This window comes from Schistocerca piceifrons, chromosome 3 (assembly GCF_021461385.2).
Source record: "Schistocerca piceifrons isolate TAMUIC-IGC-003096 chromosome 3, iqSchPice1.1, whole genome shotgun sequence".
Lineage (NCBI taxonomy): Eukaryota > Metazoa > Arthropoda > Insecta > Orthoptera > Acrididae > Schistocerca > Schistocerca piceifrons.
In genome coordinates, this window is record NC_060140.1 from 738528037 (window position 1) to 738546775 (window position 18739).

The following is an 18739-nucleotide window of genomic DNA, read 5'->3' on the forward strand; positions in this document are numbered from 1 at the left end:
TCAGGATTTCATGACATGATCCACCAGAAATGTTACATTCTTCTGCAATCTATTGGACAGTCATTCTCTGATTAACACACACAATTTCATAAACTTTTAGGACATGAGCGTTGTTGGTAGATGTCGAAGGGCATCCTGAACTAGGATCAACTGTAACTTCCATCTGGCCATTTTTAAACCATGTGAACCATTCGTTACTCTGAGTACAACATGAGCTCTCATAATTGTAGGCTTTCTGCATCATGTGCTGTGTCTGTGTAAAGGTTTTCTTGAGTTTCATGTGAAATTTGATGCAGATATGTTGCTCCACTAACACTGTCAGCTCAAAATTCTCAAACTAAGCAACACAATGTTCTACTCAATACAGCACTGAACCAAAACTAACAGACATGCAACAATGAAACTTCCACTTTAGATTAAATCAGGTGATGCAGAAGCACTAAATCAGGAAATGAGACACCAAAAATAGTAAATTAGTTTTGTTATTTAGGGAGCAAAATAACTGATAAATACTGAAGTAAAGATTATATTAAACATAAACTGGCAATAGCAAGAAAAGCTTCTCTAAAAAAGAGAGCTACATTATCTTCTTTTTCTTATGCCTTTGTCCTCCATCTACACGGGGTGACTTGGTTACTATTGGATTGGCATGGTTAGTTGAAGGAATGGCTGGATACCCTCCGTGTTACCATCCTACTACCCACCTGGGACAGAATATGTGCACCCCAAGGGTCTGCATGTAGAGTTATCTATGTGAAAGAGTGTAAATGTTTTCAAAATGTTGGTGAATCTTGTAACTGAGGCAGTGCTTTGGTACCAGCCAGATATGCACCAAGTGGGAAGTCACCTGAAAACTACATCCACAATGGCTGGCGCACCAGCCCTCATTGTGAATCCAATGGGGGATTCGATCTGGAGCTGGTGCACTGACTCAAGTCCTGGAAGTGGTGCAACAGCACACATGGTTTTCTGGGCGGATGGAAGTATTTTAACAAAGAATATAAATTTAAGTGTTAGAAATTCATTTCTGGAAGTATTTGTCTGGAGTGTCACATGTGATTGATGGGTACATCAGATAATTATTAGAAGTACTGAGTTGAATCAGGGAGGAATAAATGTACAGCACTACTTGACCAAAAGAAGGGATTGGCTGATAGTACATGACCTGAAGCAACTAGGAATAGTTAATTTTCTAATAGAGGAACTGTGACACTTAAAATATGTAGAGAGAGACCAAGAATTGACCAGATTAAGCAGGTTCAGGTGTTTATACCTTTCTGTCCTGACTATTATTGGAATTGTTGTAGACATCCTCTTTCCTGCTGTTTTGGTATTAATTTCCTCCCAGTCTTTCAAGTTAATTATTTACTTAGCTTTGGAAGTCTTATATTATACTGCAGGATGGACTATAATTTTCATGTTGCTCTTATGAAGTGCTACACCATGTTCTTCTGAACGAAAAATTTTAGATTCCACAATATTAATCTCATATAGTATAGAGGACATGACTCTTTAGCATTATTAATATCTTCTGTCCCTTGTACTTCTTTGAAGTAGTATTGTTTTGTTGAGTGCCAGTGTGATTCCTTACACTTTCATCTGGGGTAAGTTTGTGATTAACCATTTCCTGCTAAGAGGACTGCAGTACCTCACTTGGTGTGATCACATACGACAACAGGATGCATACTATTCTCTACACTTGCACATGTCTTCAGACACAAGGTATCAGTAGGTTATCTGATCTAGATGGCTAATGCACAATATACATATAAATCTATAAAGAACAGAATGTGCTTCATTAGAACAACTTTAACTTACCTTTTAAAAAAAGGCAAGCTGTAGCTGTTCCTTCATTTTGAATGTTCTCCTAATGCAGAACTTCAAACCCGCACACGATGTTTTAACATCTAATAAGGGAGAGCCAACAACTCACCTATAGCAGATCGATGCATGGAACACAGAAATATGTTACAGAAAACAACATTCTCACTAGTTTTTGAGCACTAACTCTTTTTCTAGCAAAAGTGCACAAATTCACACATGCAACCACCCAGACACCCAAATGCACGCTCTCGCTCAGAGGTGGCAATGGGAGCATGTGTTTGGGTGTCTGTGTGGCTGTATGTGTGTACATGTATACTTTTTGGTAGAAAAAGCATTAATTCTCGAAAACTAGCGTGAATACTGTTTTTTGTTACATGTTTCAGTACTCCACATACCAATCTGCTATAGTTGAGGGGTTGCTTTCCCCTATTTTACATATTGCAACATCCAGGAATTTCCATTATTGTTACAATTTAGTGTGTGCATTCTTCATATAGCCTCTGGTATTTTCTATTACATGACTGCACAATTTGCAATCTTTTAGTTTAATTAAAATCACAGAAGCAAGCTTGAAAGATGTATTCCAGTAATACCTAGTACAGAAATTCTAACTTTCTCAGCAACAAAATTAATCAATTCAAGTGCACTAGGTGTCAGTCAACTGAAAAGATGTAAATGGAAGTGTATGCATTTTTAAATTGGTGTAATTTTTAGCTTACAACAATGAAGGAATTGAAATCAGATTTACGTTAAAAAATGGATGTTGACATCGCTAAGTTATTGATCAGCTTAAAGAACAATCTACTTATATTGAAGGATTATTCAGTCGAGAAAACTAGTAAATTATGAGACAGAATGTTTGACCATAGCTTTCCTTCAGGAAGAATAATGTGCACTATTGCCAACAGACACACACAAAGTATAGCTCCATCCCCCCTGAGGAAGGAACTATTAGTTTTGAAAATTAGGAAGTGTATCACTTTTACTTTTTATGTGTGTCTATTGGTACCACTACTTATTTCATCTTCAGAAGGAAAGTACTGCCAACAATAATTTATTGGACCAAAATAACTGTTAATGTTCAGCAGTAACCAAGTATACTCATCTTATTGAGCGTGTTTGAGTGAAGGGAGGGTTTTCTGTAATAGACTTTTATACTAATCATATAGAACACTATGTAAATGGAAGTGTATTTATTTTTGTCTTATTTATAGAACAGCATGTCAATTATTGAACTATATGAAAAAAACGTAAATTAGTTACAAACTACAGTGTGCACACACTGTATTCAACATGTAAATGTCACTACAGACATTCAGATTTAGATTAATGATGTGTTCAATATGCCTGCCATCATGGCAATGATGTGGCACCATGAACAGCAAAATTCTGCATGACCTGCTGAAGTGTCAGAATATTGATGCTGTCAATGACCTGCTGAATGGCTGTGTAGGGGTTATTGCTGTACATCTTGTGTTTAATATAGCCCCACAAAAAGGAGTCGCATGTGTTCCGATCTGGAAAATATGGCAGCCAACTGAGGCCCATGTCAGTGGCCTCTGGGTACCCCAGAGCAGAAATGTCATCCCCAAAGTGCTCCTCCAGGACATAAAACCTCTCCTGTCAATGGGATCAAGCTCCATCTTGCATGAACCACATCTTGTTGAAATCAGGATCACTTTTCGTAACAGGTATGAAATCATCTTCCAAAACCTTCACTTACCTTTTGGTAGTCACCTTGCCATCAAGGAATATCACACCGATTATTCATTGACTCGACATTGCACACCACACAGTCACCTGTTGAGGGTGAAGATTTCTTGATTGTGAAATGTGGATTCTCAGTCTCCCAAATGTGCCAACTTTGCTTACTGATGAACCCATCCAAATGAAAGTGTGCTTCATTGCTAAACCAAACCATATTCACATCAAAGTCCTGTTTGTCAATTCTGTGGACAATAGTGTTGGCGAAACACAGCTGCTGTTCCATGGCCATAGGGCTTAATGGCTGATGAGTTTGAATTTTGTATGGGAAGAGATGCAGGTCTTCAACAATAAAATGTCGCATTGTCTGCCAGTTGATTCCCACCTGTTGTGCAGCTCTTCTGATCTATTTCCTGGGACTGGTTTGAAATGCAGTGTGTGTCTTGTTGATGTTTTCAGGTGTTTTCACTCTTTTTGGATGACCAACATTGCCAACACTGGTTCTCTCAATCTTGCGAATCAAATTCTTGATTGATAGCACACCAGTTGTCTTCAGCTTGAACTCACTCGCAAACTTTCTTTGAGCTGCAGTTGGGCTGCTAGTGCTTGCATAGTAAGCTTTCACAAGCGCTACATGTTCAGGCATGCTGTACTGTGACATTTTCACGTGCGAATGGCCGACAACAATAAGGCGTGTGGACATGTGCATACTAAGTACCATCTTGCCCTGCAGCCAACTGTGCAGTTTGAACATCCTAACGCAAACCATTCAGAAGTTACAATAGTTTTATTTCATAAATTCAATAACTGTCACCCTGTAAATAGAAGACAAACAGTGTCTTCGACAAATGTATTAATCTGCTTATCTGTAATAATGAAGCTAACCATAGATACATTGTGGTTATTTGTATTTTGACTTATTCAATGACCAATTCAGTATGACATCTATGGAACCAATGTGTTAATAAATGAATCCCGCACTCTGGGCTTTCACAGTGTGTCCTTTTACAAACACAAATAAATCCTTTTGTGTCTCCACCATGGCTGGATGCTCACTCTGGGATAAGTCATGTGAACTGTGGGGTTTGTACTGTGTTGTGGACAGTATCTGGTCACTAGGTTGAGACTACAAGACTAGTGAAATGATCATAATTAAAATAGATCACTCGTTGTATTTTTGAGCAAAAAGGGAAAGTGCTGCAATCGTAAATTTAGAGTTGCATGAAGGCTTTGTGAGTAAGCAATATTTGTAATTGTAGGGAGCAAACTTGTTACACCTACAAGTAATGAAGCTAATCATAATAATCATAATTTTGAATAACTAATGGCCATTACCTTCCAGACACAAAGAAACCACAGTGATAGTAAATTTCTTATGAAGATCAGTGGAAGATCTTGGAAACCTCATCGGTAGGGTACGGAAAGGATGTGGTACTGGCAGCTGGTGCCATATGATGTATTCAAATCAAAGAACACGGCAACTGGATGTCAATTGTGTATAAAGGTGTTCTTAACTGCAGAGTTTGAGGGCATCAGTTACTCAGCAGTGGATCAAAATTTTCAGAAGCTGCATTATTGACTCAAGGTGCCAGAGAAGCTTGTAATTTAGCCTATCATCTTTTGAAGTAGCTTGCATAACCATTTGTCAGGCTGATTGGTATATTGTGGTGTGAAAATTGTAGGTTCATTCCAGGCTTCAGTAGCGGAACAATAGTACTTTCTTGGGAGGGGGGGAGTTTCTCCTCTTGCCACATGCAACTGGAAATGTTGAGGATGCCTGTTTTTGCTTTCCTCGTTAAGGTGTTTGATCATCTGATTCTGAGTTCTGTCTGATCCTGGAGATGTAGATCTGCAATGAGTTGGTGCAGTAAGGAGTATCTGTTCACCAAAGTCATTATATTGCTCAGAATGTTGTGTGTGAAATGATAAGTTGGAAGATTTCATCCTCAATATGCTCAGAAAACAAATGACCTCCCATCATTCTACGAGCAAACCAGATACAGATCAAACCATTTTGATCCTCATCTTTTCATTTGGTCTTCTTCTCATGGCACAAAAAGTGCTACGAGAACAATGGTACTTGCAATTCCTTGTGTTAAGCACACTATTTGCCACAGTCACCACTCAACAAAAGTTTGCTCTGCTTCACTGCAGGTCATCCATATCAATGCCACTTCTTCTGATTAGACTCTCTATTTGGCATACTGAAGGAGGTGATGCAGGGGCTAGCAAACAGGCGCCACATTCAAGAGGACAGGAGTCCAAATTCTTGTCCGGCCATTCAGGTTTAGGTTTTCAGTGGTTACCCTAAACCACTTAAAGAAAGTGCCAGGATGGTATTCGAAAATACATAATGCAGCCATTTCACTTTTACATCAATCTCCCAATCTGAGCTTGGGCTTTGTCTGTAAGGGCCTCATCATTGATAGGACGTTAATCCCTAATCTTCCTTCCTCTTTTTCTATCTAGCATGCTAACTATTTCTTAAGTCCAAGTGATCCAGCTTAAAAGAGGCACAAACTCCGTAGATTCTATGCAGGTGGCACAAATCGAACATGAGTGTGTAATATCTGTGTCACCTATGGGTTGTAGCCCCAAGAGTACATCATGAATATTTCATGATGGACTGGGTATCACACTGAAATTTAGTTTATGGCATTTTATCCCTTTAAATGTAAGGTGCTCAGGTCTTTAAAAGATACTGGAAATATTTTTTGTACCATATAAGATGCCCTTCCCCAAATGATTCCACTTCCGTAACTCTTTTTGCAGGGTGAGAAGAGGAGTAAAGAGAGAAATGAAAAATGTCACCACATCATTTTATAGTGTGTTGTCCTTATGTTGCATAGTCAACTCTTGAGCATTCATCTCAAATTGGTTGATACAGTGATACTAAGCCCACTCCAGAACAGGCAGGTGCTACCATGGACTTATCACACAGGGTGGCAAAATGAAAGCGCACTGTTGGTTGCCTTCTTCAGTCCATCAAGCAAAGTTGACCAGGGGTACTAACCATCTTGAAACCACTCTTGTTATCTTTCTAAGTTGTTGTTGTTATGTCTGTACATACAGCATGCACATGCACATCCTGATCCTATGTAGCAAATGCACTGCCCTTATTTGATTTGTTGTTATTTATTTTTTTCTTCTTAGAGATTCCAATTGATTGAATTGTTGGGTGGGTTAATCAAGCACAATACCCAAGAGCAATTTAATTTAGATATTTATTGGGGAAAAGTCTCTAATTGCATAATCCTAGTAAACTGTTAGCATGCAGCTATGTTTGAAACTTCTGACAGATTAAAACTGTGTGTCAGACTGGGACGCAAACCTGGATTGCTAATCCAACAAGGTATTGCAGTAGCCCCTTGCAGCACATCACTCACAGCAGTTCTGTACATTCCTAGCTTGCTGTGACCATCTGTTAAGGCAGTGAGTTTCTTCTTTTGTGCTTTTACTTCCATCCCAAGCTGCCATTCAATCGAATACCTGCCTACTACAGTCACTGGCTACTGGTACAGGACAATGGCTTGGCTCTTACTGAGGTTTCCACTGACCTAGCATCACTGTCTTCTTTTCTCAACATCAACATTGACATTGTCCCCATGCCCATGCCACAATGAACACACCATGTGGTGATGTGCTTCAAACCGAGATGATTATTGAGAAGTTGTAAGACTCCCCCATGATGTACAATTCTATGCCTGCTACACAGCCCAGTGTATAAATTCATTTTTCACAGCACAAGGTATTCTGACCGGTGAGTGTTAGTGAACATTTGACTACTGTCCTAGTTCCAAGCTCTGCCCATCAATACCAACTAGCTAATGTGTTAAGTGTATGCCTTTGGTTCTGATCTTGCCCAGACCATTTCTTATATGAGGGATGATTAATTCCACTCCCCACATCAACAAAAATCTTTGTCATGCTGATGGATACTCTGGACAAGTTGTGACTTTTGTTCAGTATCGGCTATTCTTACCATGCCAGTGAATTTGTTTGGTGTCTGCTATTCTTGCGCTTTTATCTAATGCTATCGCATTGGTGAGTGTCTTTTGCCAATACCTGTTAAATTTGTGACTATTTCATGTCTTTTTTTGTAGCAATTTGTTTAATAAATGTGTTATTTCTTAACCACTTGCAGTCATTGATCTCTGTTCAGCTGTCATGCCTTATTTCACAATTTTGTTGTTATCTTAGCTAGTTAAGTAGAGAAACATTCCTGAAGCATGCAGAACATTTGAGAAGTTTGGAAGGTAAGAGATGAGGTACTGGTGGAAGTAAAGCTGTGAGTGTGGGTTCTGAGTCATGCTTGTATAGCTCAGTTATTAGAACACTTGCCGGGGAAAGGCAAAGGTCCCATGCTTGAGTCGCAGAAGTTTCAAATCAATGCATACTATGCAGAAAAGTGAAAATTAATACTGGATGCAGCTATGTATTCACATAAACGAATTATTTTCATAAACTAAACATCACCATATAACAAGACTTGCCTACAATATGCTTTTCCATCCTCTTTTGGAGTACTGTTACATAGTCTGGGATCCTTACCAGATAGGATTAACAGAGTTCATTGAGAAACTTCAAAGAAGAACAGCACATTTTGTATTATCATGAAGTACAGTAGAGAGTGTTACTGACATGATACAAGATTTAGGGTGGACATAATTAAACAAAGCCATTGTTCGCTGTGGCAGACTCTTCTCATAAAATTTCAGTCACCAAGTTTCTTCTCTGAACGCAAAAATATTTTGTTGACACTGACCTACATAGGGAGAAATGATCATCATAATAAAATGAGGGAAACCAGAGCTCGCACAGAGAGATATAAGTGTTGGTTTTTTCTGCACGCTGTTCAAGACTGAAATAATAGAGAACCATTGTGAAGGTAGTTCGATGAACCCTCTGCCTGTGACATGCAGAGAATCCATGTAAATGTAAATACAGATGTAGAAGATGTAATGGTCTTTGCATTTACAGTAAGACCATTTCCTTGACTCATTTTGATTGCTATCACATGCGTATCCTCCCATTGCAAGATTTAAACTTGTTATTCGTGGAGACATATTCATACTTATATTGCTGGATATAATGTCGTCTCTTTTTTTTTTTTTCCTACCTGTATGTTATAGAAACTGGTCATGAAAAGTGACAATGGCGAGGAGAGCAATGTGCTGAACACATGCCCCTCTGTATCATCCATTGACGCCTAAGGGCTTAGAATGACATGGCAGCTGGTTGGTATCATTGGGCCTTCAAGGTCTGTTTGGAATGGTGTTTATTTTTTTATATGTAACAGAAATACCAAACATGACATATAGAAAATTTCAGTCACTGTCAGTGTAGGTGTGACAAAGTGTAGTAACAAACAATATTTCCAATATCGTGTATGATAGTATTTTAACAATGGCACACTGCCCTCTACATGAGATGTAACATATCCACATTACACATGAAGGAAATATAAATAAGTCTTAATCTATTTTTTATACACATACATAATGATTTTGTAAGGAAATCTTATTTTTTTGAGAACATTATTCAAATCTACATATTAAAAAAGTTTTTATAGCTATATTTCATAATATATTAATTTATTTTATTTGAGAAAAGGCACAAAACATTTTCATTTGTGTGTTTGTTACGCTGCTGCATACAATGAGTTTTTTTTTTTTAATTTGTCTTGAGAAAAGAAATACATTACACAACTGCAGATGTGAAATACAGACAACATTTCTGAATGTATTGAGTTCTGTTTCCTTATGCTCTTCTTATTTCATCCTAATTATGAAAGTAGTTGTTCTTGAAATGAAAATGTTAACATTAATAAATGGTAATCACTATGAGAATATAATGGTTGTCTAGCTGAAATATATATATTTTTTAAATCTGCATAACATGCCATTTTCTTTTCGTACATGATTATTATTTACCCTTTTGCCATTGTGTAATTAAAATAGGACATTTTTTACTTCTGTTTTTACTTTTGTAAAGTAGCATTTGACTTAACATTAATTTTAATGTATTTTTTCCCATTGCAAGTGACCTTGCTTGGAACTCACTTCTTAAAATGAGTACTTCCTGTATTTGTCCTAGTACTGATACGTAGTTTGATTTCAGCATCTGATTAGTTCTTTCTGGAAGTTAAAGATTTGTGCATTGCATCTGTTCATAAGTGAACACTATTATCTTATCAGATACTTTTCGGTCTCTAAAACTGCTTATATGTGTTCTTTCTGCTAAGGTACTACACTTTTTTTTATTTTCTCTGATACATTTCTATTTGGAAAATTTCCTCAAAAAGTAGGTCCTAACTAGATTTACAAATAAGAAAGAACATTTAAAAATAATGTTGATGATACTGATATTGAGTTTGCACCAATGCCACTATTCTTTCTCTTCTGTATTATTTGTTTTGCTTTTTTTTCGCCTCTTCTTTCCTTTCTTGCATCGTTTACCCATTCCTGTTCCCATGGCCTTTCCCTTTTGGCCTCTATGTTTCTTTCCCTGGTTCTTGGACCGAGATGCAGAGTTCCCATTTAATTTCATTACATCTTCTTCATCTTTATTTATATCACAGCGAAAAAAGGAATCATAAAGGAAATCTTGACAGGCAGTTCCATCACAAAACTCATCCAAACACTCTAGACAAACTGGAGGTCTTGAATCAAGAATACCAGCTCGATTCTTCACTCGGTTTATCAGATTTTCTGGTTTGTTCTGGGACTCTTGAGCAGCAGTGTAGAGATGTAGTTTTCCAAGAAGCACCAGTCTGGCATTATAAAGAAAGCTTTTATAAAGTATTATAAAATTTGATTAAATAAAAATGACATAATAATTTGTCTACTGTTGCAGAAACTTATGTCATGAGCCTTGCACTTTGTCCACAAACCATTTGGAATATAGCAAATCAGGCTAATTATATGTATGTAAACATTACTCTCTACTTGTGTTCAGTGCAAATATGTAAATTCCTTTTTTATGTAAATTTATGACAGATGAGTTCCAACCCATTAATCTTCACTGATGAACCAAAACATTATGACCACAGCAAGGTTGTATGCTAACTGGTGGCACTGAGGGAACGTGACCTGGTAAGAGAAGTATGTGAGTGGAGCAGAGATGAACTCTAGTGACGATAAGTGTCGCAAATGTGGAAATCTGATGACTCAAGTGACTTTGACAAAAGCAAAATTGTGGCTCAGTGTCTGGGAGCAAGCATCTCAGAAATGGTGAAGCTGGGCAGTTATTGGCATGCTACTGTTGTGAGCGTCTATGGAAAGTGGTTGAAGAATGCTGAAACTATGAGTAGGTGGCAAGAAGTTGGACGTCCATACCTCATCACGGAACGTTGGGATTGGAGGCTTGCCCACTCTCTAAAGCAGGACAGATGAAGATGTGTTGAAGATCTGACAATAGAGTAAAGTGCTGGTGCAGGAAAAAGTGTTTTGTAGCACACTGTTCAGCACACAGTGTTGAACGCAATGTTCCGCAGCAGAGGACCCAACATCATCATCAGTTATGGTTACAGTAGGCACGGGATCATCAAGGTAGAATCAAGGCTCAATGGAATTGTGTTGCCTAGGCAGATGAATCCTATTTATTGTTAAACCAGGTAGATGGTCATGTCCAGATACACTGTCATCCAGGTGAGTGGCTGTTCGGAACATGCCGTGCATCATGGATGCAGGCTGGTGGGAGCAGTATTATGTTATTGGGGATATTCATCTGGGCTTCCATGGGATCTGCGGTAGTAATTGAAGGTGCTGTGACAACTGTCGACTATGTCAACATTATTAGGGACCACCTGTAAACCCTTATGTTTGAGGTCTTCTCCAACAGTGATGGCATCTTCCAGCAGGATAACTGTGCTGCAGTGGTGTGAGGAGCATGATAGTGAACTCATGTCTTGGCCATCAAATTCAACTTATCTGAATCCAATGAAACCCAACTGGAATGCTATTAGGTGCCTGCTCTGCGCCCACGAACCAACCGCCCATAAATTATGGGAAGTGTGTGGCCTGTGCATAGGCATCTGGTGTCACAAACCTCAGTAAACATGTGGAGTACACCTCGAATCTATGGAATGCGTAATAACTGCTGAATTGTGTGCCAGACGCAGACCAACACGCTTTTAAGTAGGTGGTCATAATTTTTCAGCTTGTCAGTGTATTTTTCAAGTGTTATGATGAAAAACTAGAAAAAAATGAAGGAAGAAACCAGTGATGGAGCTAAAAAATTACCAGATGTAGCTATATTGATGTTTTGTGATTTACATGACAGAAGAATTTATACACAAACAAGGAAAACGCAAGCCTCTAAAATCTGAGGTTACTTTTTTGCATGTCCATTAGAAAGATGCAATCTGCACATTTATTTTTGGGCCAGTTGAATGTGGAAGTTTTGTGATTAAGATGGAAGGGCCAGAATTCCAGATTTATATTTCCTGTGGTTTTTCTAAATTGCAAATACCAGGAAAAGGATCTGTATAATTGCCTTTGCTATCCTATCCCAACCTGAACTAGTACTCTGCTTCTAACGATGGGATACTACACCTGATTATCTTTCAGTTTGTTCGAAACCAAATGGACGGAAAGAATTTTTCTCTCACATTGTGACTATAGTATAACATGGCTTTCTTAAGTTACACGTCAGCATACTGACAGAGATTACTTCCAATGTGTTGCACATGAGGGATCAGCTGATGAAATACACAGATAACTGTTGTTCATAAATACAGTTTATTTGTTCAACACAACATATGTTATTAATTACAATACATAATTGTAAGACTACATTGAGAATCAATATCTATCATTTGTTGGCAGTTCAGAGGAACAATGAAGAATTCCCCCCTTTCGCCATTTGTGAACGATATTTGGGGTTGAAGCGTACACGGTGTCCCAAATGAGTTGTGACTTGAGGTTTACTTGGAGGCAGTGGCAGTGGAAGACCGGGTGTGTCCAACGTCATTGTAGAATTGCTTGTCAGTAGCATCTCAGTATTAGCTGCTGCACCTGTAGTGATGTAAGTCTCAGTTAGGCTAAAGGATGGCTAGAGTCTGTCAATGGATATTGTAATTGAAGATTGACTGATATCAGTATCAAATGTTTTGTCATGGTGTGCCAATATTTTGTATGGATCTTCATATGGTGGTTGGAAAGGTTTTCAAATGGCATCGTGTTGAGCAAAACCCGTGACTGTGACTGTAAGTCACAGGAAGCAAATGGTCACTGGGTAGAATGTTCTTTTGAAATGGCAAGATGGAACTTGTGGATCTGCAAGTGCAGACGTTGGACAAAGTTTGAGGCTTCAATAATACTATTTGATGCGTGTGTCACCAAAGAAGTTGTGGTAGTTGAAGTGTTTGTCCGTACACTAATTCTGCCACTGTTGTATTGAGATCTTCATTGAAAGCTGTCCAGAGGCCTTGTAGCACAACAGGGAGGCTGTCAGTCTAATGGCCTGTGGCATGGCATCTGACTGAGACCTTTAGCTGTTGATGGAGTTGCTCCAAGAGACTATTAGTAGTGGGGAGTAGAGTAGGGTAGTAGACACAGGTTCGAATACATTCCTACCAAGCAAAGCTGAGTGCACTTTTAAGAGAGATGACATGCATTGTTTGACTTGATTGATAGTGACATGGAGATGAATAATGAACCATGGGATGCACTCACAACAGAAAGCTGTGTTACAGCTGCTGTCATTGCATCTTTTATAGGATAGATTTCAGACCAATAAGAGAAACAATCAGTCACTGTCAGGCAGTAATGGTACCCTTCTGATGGTGGTACAGGTCCAATTATGTCATGTGGATATGCTCAAAGCATTGATTTGTTGGGATGAAGGACTGAGCAGAGCTGTAATGTGCCAAGTTGTTTTGATTAACTGACAAGTGCAGCACTAGAGAACTAGTGCCTTGCAATCTTTCTCAACATCTGGCCAATAAATGCATTCTTCACAAGTTGTACAGTAGTGCCTTTACTCCTGGATGGAAGAGGCTGTGAGGAAAGGAAATTACTTGTTTGCGGAAATATGACAATGAATGGTCATTCTTGTGGTGTTAATACATCACAGTAATGCACTATGTTCAAGCTTGGTATGTGAATACATTGGAGCTGTAAGCCTGAAAATGTTTTGAGGCATACCTTCTGTTTACTGCCTCCTTCCTGGGCATTGGCTAGTTCTATGGAGTCAAGTTCCTTCACAATAGCGTCAGTGTGAGACAGTGTTTCTGCTAGTCCATTCTGCTCACCTTCAATATTTCACAATTGGCAGGGTGATGCCTTGCCTGGCTTCTGACAGAAAGCAAACATGAGTGGCTTATGGCCTGTAAAAAGTGTAAAGTATCTACTTTCAAGCATGTGTTTTTTATTGAGATACATGCCACATGAAGCTCAGTCATACATTTTCCAATTTGCTTGGGAAGGTGATGATCTTTTGCTGAAGAAAGCTTTTGGCTGACAGCCTACATCTACATCTATATACCGGTACATACTCTGCAAACCACTGTATGACATGTTGTGGGGATACCCTGTACCACTACTAGTCATTTCCTTTCCTGTTCCAGTTGCAAACAGAGTGACAGAAAAATTACTGTGTATATGTCTCCAAATGAGTCCTCATTTCTCATCTCTTATCTTTGTAGTCCTTATGCAAAACATATGTGGGTGGCAGTAGAATCATTCTGAAGGCAGCTTCAGATGCCGGTTCTCTAAATTTTCTCAGTAGTGTTCCTCGAAATGAACACCACCTTCCCTCCAGAAATTCCAGTTTGAGTTCCTCAAGCATTTCTTTAACACTTTCGTATTGTTCAAAACTACCAGTAACAAATCTAGCACCTTCACCTCTGAACTGCTTTTATGTCTTCCTTTTTAAGCTGACCTACTATGGAACCCAAAAACTTGAGCAGCACTCAAGAATGGGTGGCACTAGTGTCCTATATGTAGTCTCCTTTACAGATGAACCACACTTTCCCAAAATTCTCACAATAAACTGAAGTGCACTATTCGCCATCCCTACCTAATTCTCGCATGCTCATTCCATTTAATACCTCTCTGCAACATTATGCCCACATATTTAAACAATGTGACTGTGTCAAGAAGAACACTACTAATGCTGTATCTGAACATTAGGGTTCGATTTTCTTTCTCATCTGCATTAACTTAAGTTTTTCTATATTTAGAGTTAGCTGCCATTTATTACACCAACTAGAAATTTTGTCTAAGTCATTTTTTATCCTCGTACAGTCAATCAGCTTTGACACCTGCTTGTATGCCACAGCATCATCAGCAAACAACCACAGATTGCTGTCCACCTCATCTGCCAGACCATTTATGTTTAAAGAAAATAGTAACTGTCTTATCACACTTCCCTGAGGCACAACTGACAACATTCTTGTCTCTGATAAACACTCGCCATCAAGGACAACATACTGGTTTCTATGACTTAAAAAGTCTTTGAGCCACTCACATATCTCAGAACCTATTCCATATGCTTCATTAACAGTATGCAGTGGAGCACCATGTCAAATGCTTTCCAGAAATGTAAAATATGGAATCTTCCAGTTTCCCTTGATCCATAGTTCGCAGTATATCATGTGAGAAAAGGGCAAGCTGTTTTTTGCACAAGTAATGCTTTCTAACTCACTGATTCTCAGTATCAAGAAAATTCATTATATTCGAACTGAGAATATGTTCAAGGATTCTGCAGTAAACTGATGTTAGGAATATTGGTCTGTTTATTTTGAGTGTCTGTTCCCTTCACCTTCTTATACACTGAAGTGCCAAAGAAACTGGTATAGACATGCATATTCAAATACAGAGATCTGTAAACAGGCAGAATATGGTGCTGCGATCGGCAACACCTATATAAGAAAACAAGAGTCTAGTGCAGTTGTTAGATCGGTTACTACTGCTACAAAAGCAGGTTATCAAGATTTAAATGAGTTTGAATGTGAGGTTATAGTCAGTACATGAGTGATGTGTCACAGCATCTTCGAGGTAGTGATAAAGTGGGGATTTTCCTACATGATCATTACATGAGTGTACTGTGAATATCAGAAATCCAGTAAAACATCAAATCTCCGACGTTGCTGCGACCAGAAAAAGATCCTGCACGAACAGGACCAACAACAACTGAAGAGAATCATTTAGTGTGACAGAAGTGCAACCCTTCCACAAATTGCTGAAGATTTCAGTGCTGGGGCGTCAACAAGCGTCAGCATGTGAACAATTCAGTGTAACATTGTTGATATGGGCTTTCAGAGCTGAAGGCCCACTACTATACCCTTGGTGACTGCATGACACAAAGTTTTACACCTCGCCTGGGCTCCTCGACGCTGACATTGGACTGTTGGTGATTGGAAACATGTTGCCTGGTTGGACGAATCTTGTTCAGATTGTATCGAGCACATAAATCCATGGACCCAGCAAGTCAGCAAGGGACTGTTCAAGCTGGTGGGGGCTCTGTAATGGTGTGGGGCATGTGCAGTTGGAGTGATATGGGACCCCTGACATGACTCTGATGGGTGACATGTAGGTAAGTATCCAGTCCGATCACCTACACCCATTCATGTCCATTGTGCACTCCGACAGACTTGGGAAATTCCAGCAGAACAATGAGACACCCCACATGTCCACGGCTGCAACAGATTGGATCCAGACATGAACATTGCTGAGCATATCTGGAATGCCTTGCAACGTGCTGTTGAGAAGAGATCTCCACCCCCTCGTACTCTTACGGATTTATGGACAGCCCTGCAGGATTCATGGTGTCAGTTTCTTCCAGCACAACTTCAGACATTAGTCAAGTGCATGTCATGTCTTGCTGTGGCGCTTCTGCATGCCTGTGGGGGCCCTACATGACGTTAGGCAGGTGTACCTGTTTCTTTGGCTCTTCAGTTTATATAGGAGTCACCTGCACTTTTTCCATTCACTTGGGATTTTACGCAGGGTGAGGGATTTACGATAAATGCAAGCTAAGTAATGGGCCATTGCTGTAGATTACTGTTTGTAAAACCAAACTGGGATTCTGTGTGGGCGTAGTGACTTATCTGTTTTCAAATCTTTCAGTTTTTTCTCTGTTAGGGATGCTTATTACCATGTCATCCATATGAGAGCCTGTAAGATTGTCAAATGACGATATGTTTGTATGAGTCTTCTGTGTGAATTAGTCCTTAAATGTGAAATTTAAAACTCTGGCTTTTGTTTTACTATCTTCAGCTGCCACATCAGACTGGTCAATGATTAACTGGATGGAAACCTTAGAACCGCTTAGTGATTTTACATAGGACGAGAATTTTCTTGGGCTCTCAGACAAGTCTTGCTAAGGTATGACAGTGGCAGTAGTTGTATGCTTCATGCATAGATCTTTTCACAGATGAACAGATCTCTACTAACCTTTGCCTGTTGTCATTTGGTCATTCTCTTTTGGACCGAGAGTGCAACAGCCTTTGCTTCCTTGCCATTTTCCAAATTTCATTGTTAAATCATGGTGGGTCTTTTCCATCCTTAATCCACTTACTAAGCACATAGTTTCCAGACCACAATTTACAATCTGCATAAACTTTGCTCATAATTTCTCTACATCCATCTTACTGGAACTAAGTGATGTCAGTTTACTGTGTATGCGAGATGTTAAAGACTGCTTATCTGCTCTTTCCCACAGGAAAACTCTCCTAGCCTTCTTGACTGATTAACTTTTGTAACCATAGTTGCTGTAACGACATCATGATAGCTAATCCCTGTCTCTATACTGTTGCTGCTAAGGTCTGGCCTGTTTGTAGCTTCAAGGTCTAAGATATTTCCACTGCATGTGGGCTGCCAATCTAGCTGCTCAAGACAGTTCTGAGAAAACATGTTCAAAAGTACAGTCATAACATATGAATTGCTGTGACACAGCACCAGTTTCAGTTGCTGATGTGTCCACAATAATGGCAAGAAGTGTGTCAGGAAGAGGATGAGCTAACTATGCAGCTTCTGCAATAACAGCTTTCACTCTGGTCAAGGATTATTTTTTCATCAAACCACCAGCATAGCTCCAAGTTCAGGTGAACCGTCTAGCATTTCATTAAGCCCAAGACTTATATTGTAGTGCACCTGGGGGTACTCAGAAATAGCTTCCACTCTGTCTTCAGGTGGCAGGATTCCTTGTGCATTGATAAGGTACCCTAGGAATTTTACTTCCATCATTCTGAAGGCACATTTTTGTGGGTTAATCACTAAGCCATGTTCTTGTAGTCCAGAAAACAGTTGTTGTAGGTTCTTTGCCTCACTAGATGACGTTACCAACAGCTCATCAATGTACCCATAACCAAACTCTAAATCTCTAATTACTTCTTGTATGAAGTACTGGAAAATCCAGGCAGCACTGCACAGTTTGAATAGCAAAAGTCTGAATGAGGTACAAACAGCAGTTTTGGGTATATCTTCCAGTGCAATTGGTATATGAGGAAAAGCATGGATGAGGTCGGTCAGGGAAAAAACAATATTACCATGATTGTGCACAGCAAAGTCTTCTTTATAACAACGAAAATATACATTAATTTCTTCCATTTCAGCTTTTCTTTACTGTGACTACTCTTTGCTTCACTATGTTTTAATTTCTTACATCTTTCATTGTCTTTTCCATCTAGCCTCTCACCCTTACCAACTCACGTACGATGTTTTAGTAGTAATCTCTGTCTTGCATATTACCCCGTCTTCCACCTTTAAGCTCTCAGGTTTTCAAATCTCATCTGATGCAGTCCCCAACAATCAGCCTTTCCTTCTGTCCTTCTGATCTCTTATGGTAAGTCCCCCCGACCCACAGTTCTGGGTGACTTTCCCAAAATCTACCCCTTTTCCTAGACCTCTCCAGTCCTTTTCCTTCGCTCTTCTTCCTTCCCCTTCAACCCATCTGCCTGAAGAAGGAGCCACTGGCTCCAAAAGCTTGTCAATCACAACAGTCTTTTATATGTGTGTTCTGCTGCCACTTGGTGAGTAGATTTTTTTATCTGTCCAGTTAAATAATTTTTTATCAAAGTCTTCATTATGGTGCACAAGCTAATGATTAGGTATCATTCTGGTGTTAAGGTGACAATAGTCACCACAAGGGTGTCACCTGTTATACTTCTCAGGGACAATAAGGAGTGAAGAGGCCCAGCTACTACTTAAAGGGCAATATCCCTTGTACTAACATGAAAGAGAACTCTTGATTTCTGATCTTTAGC

General features: G+C 39.2%; 1 protein-coding gene across 1 annotated transcript in view; it reads right to left on the reverse strand.

The window, feature by feature from the left end:
• Positions 1-9297: 9297 nt before the first annotated feature.
• LOC124789892 overlaps positions 9298-18739 on the reverse strand; it is a 93809-nt gene continuing 84367 nt past the window's right edge. Inside the window, exon 5 of the mRNA XM_047257412.1 lies at positions 9298-10300. Within this exon, the coding sequence (XP_047113368.1) occupies positions 9916-10300 (385 nt within the window). The 3' untranslated portion in view covers positions 9298-9915. The remainder of the gene's footprint in view (positions 10301-18739) is intronic.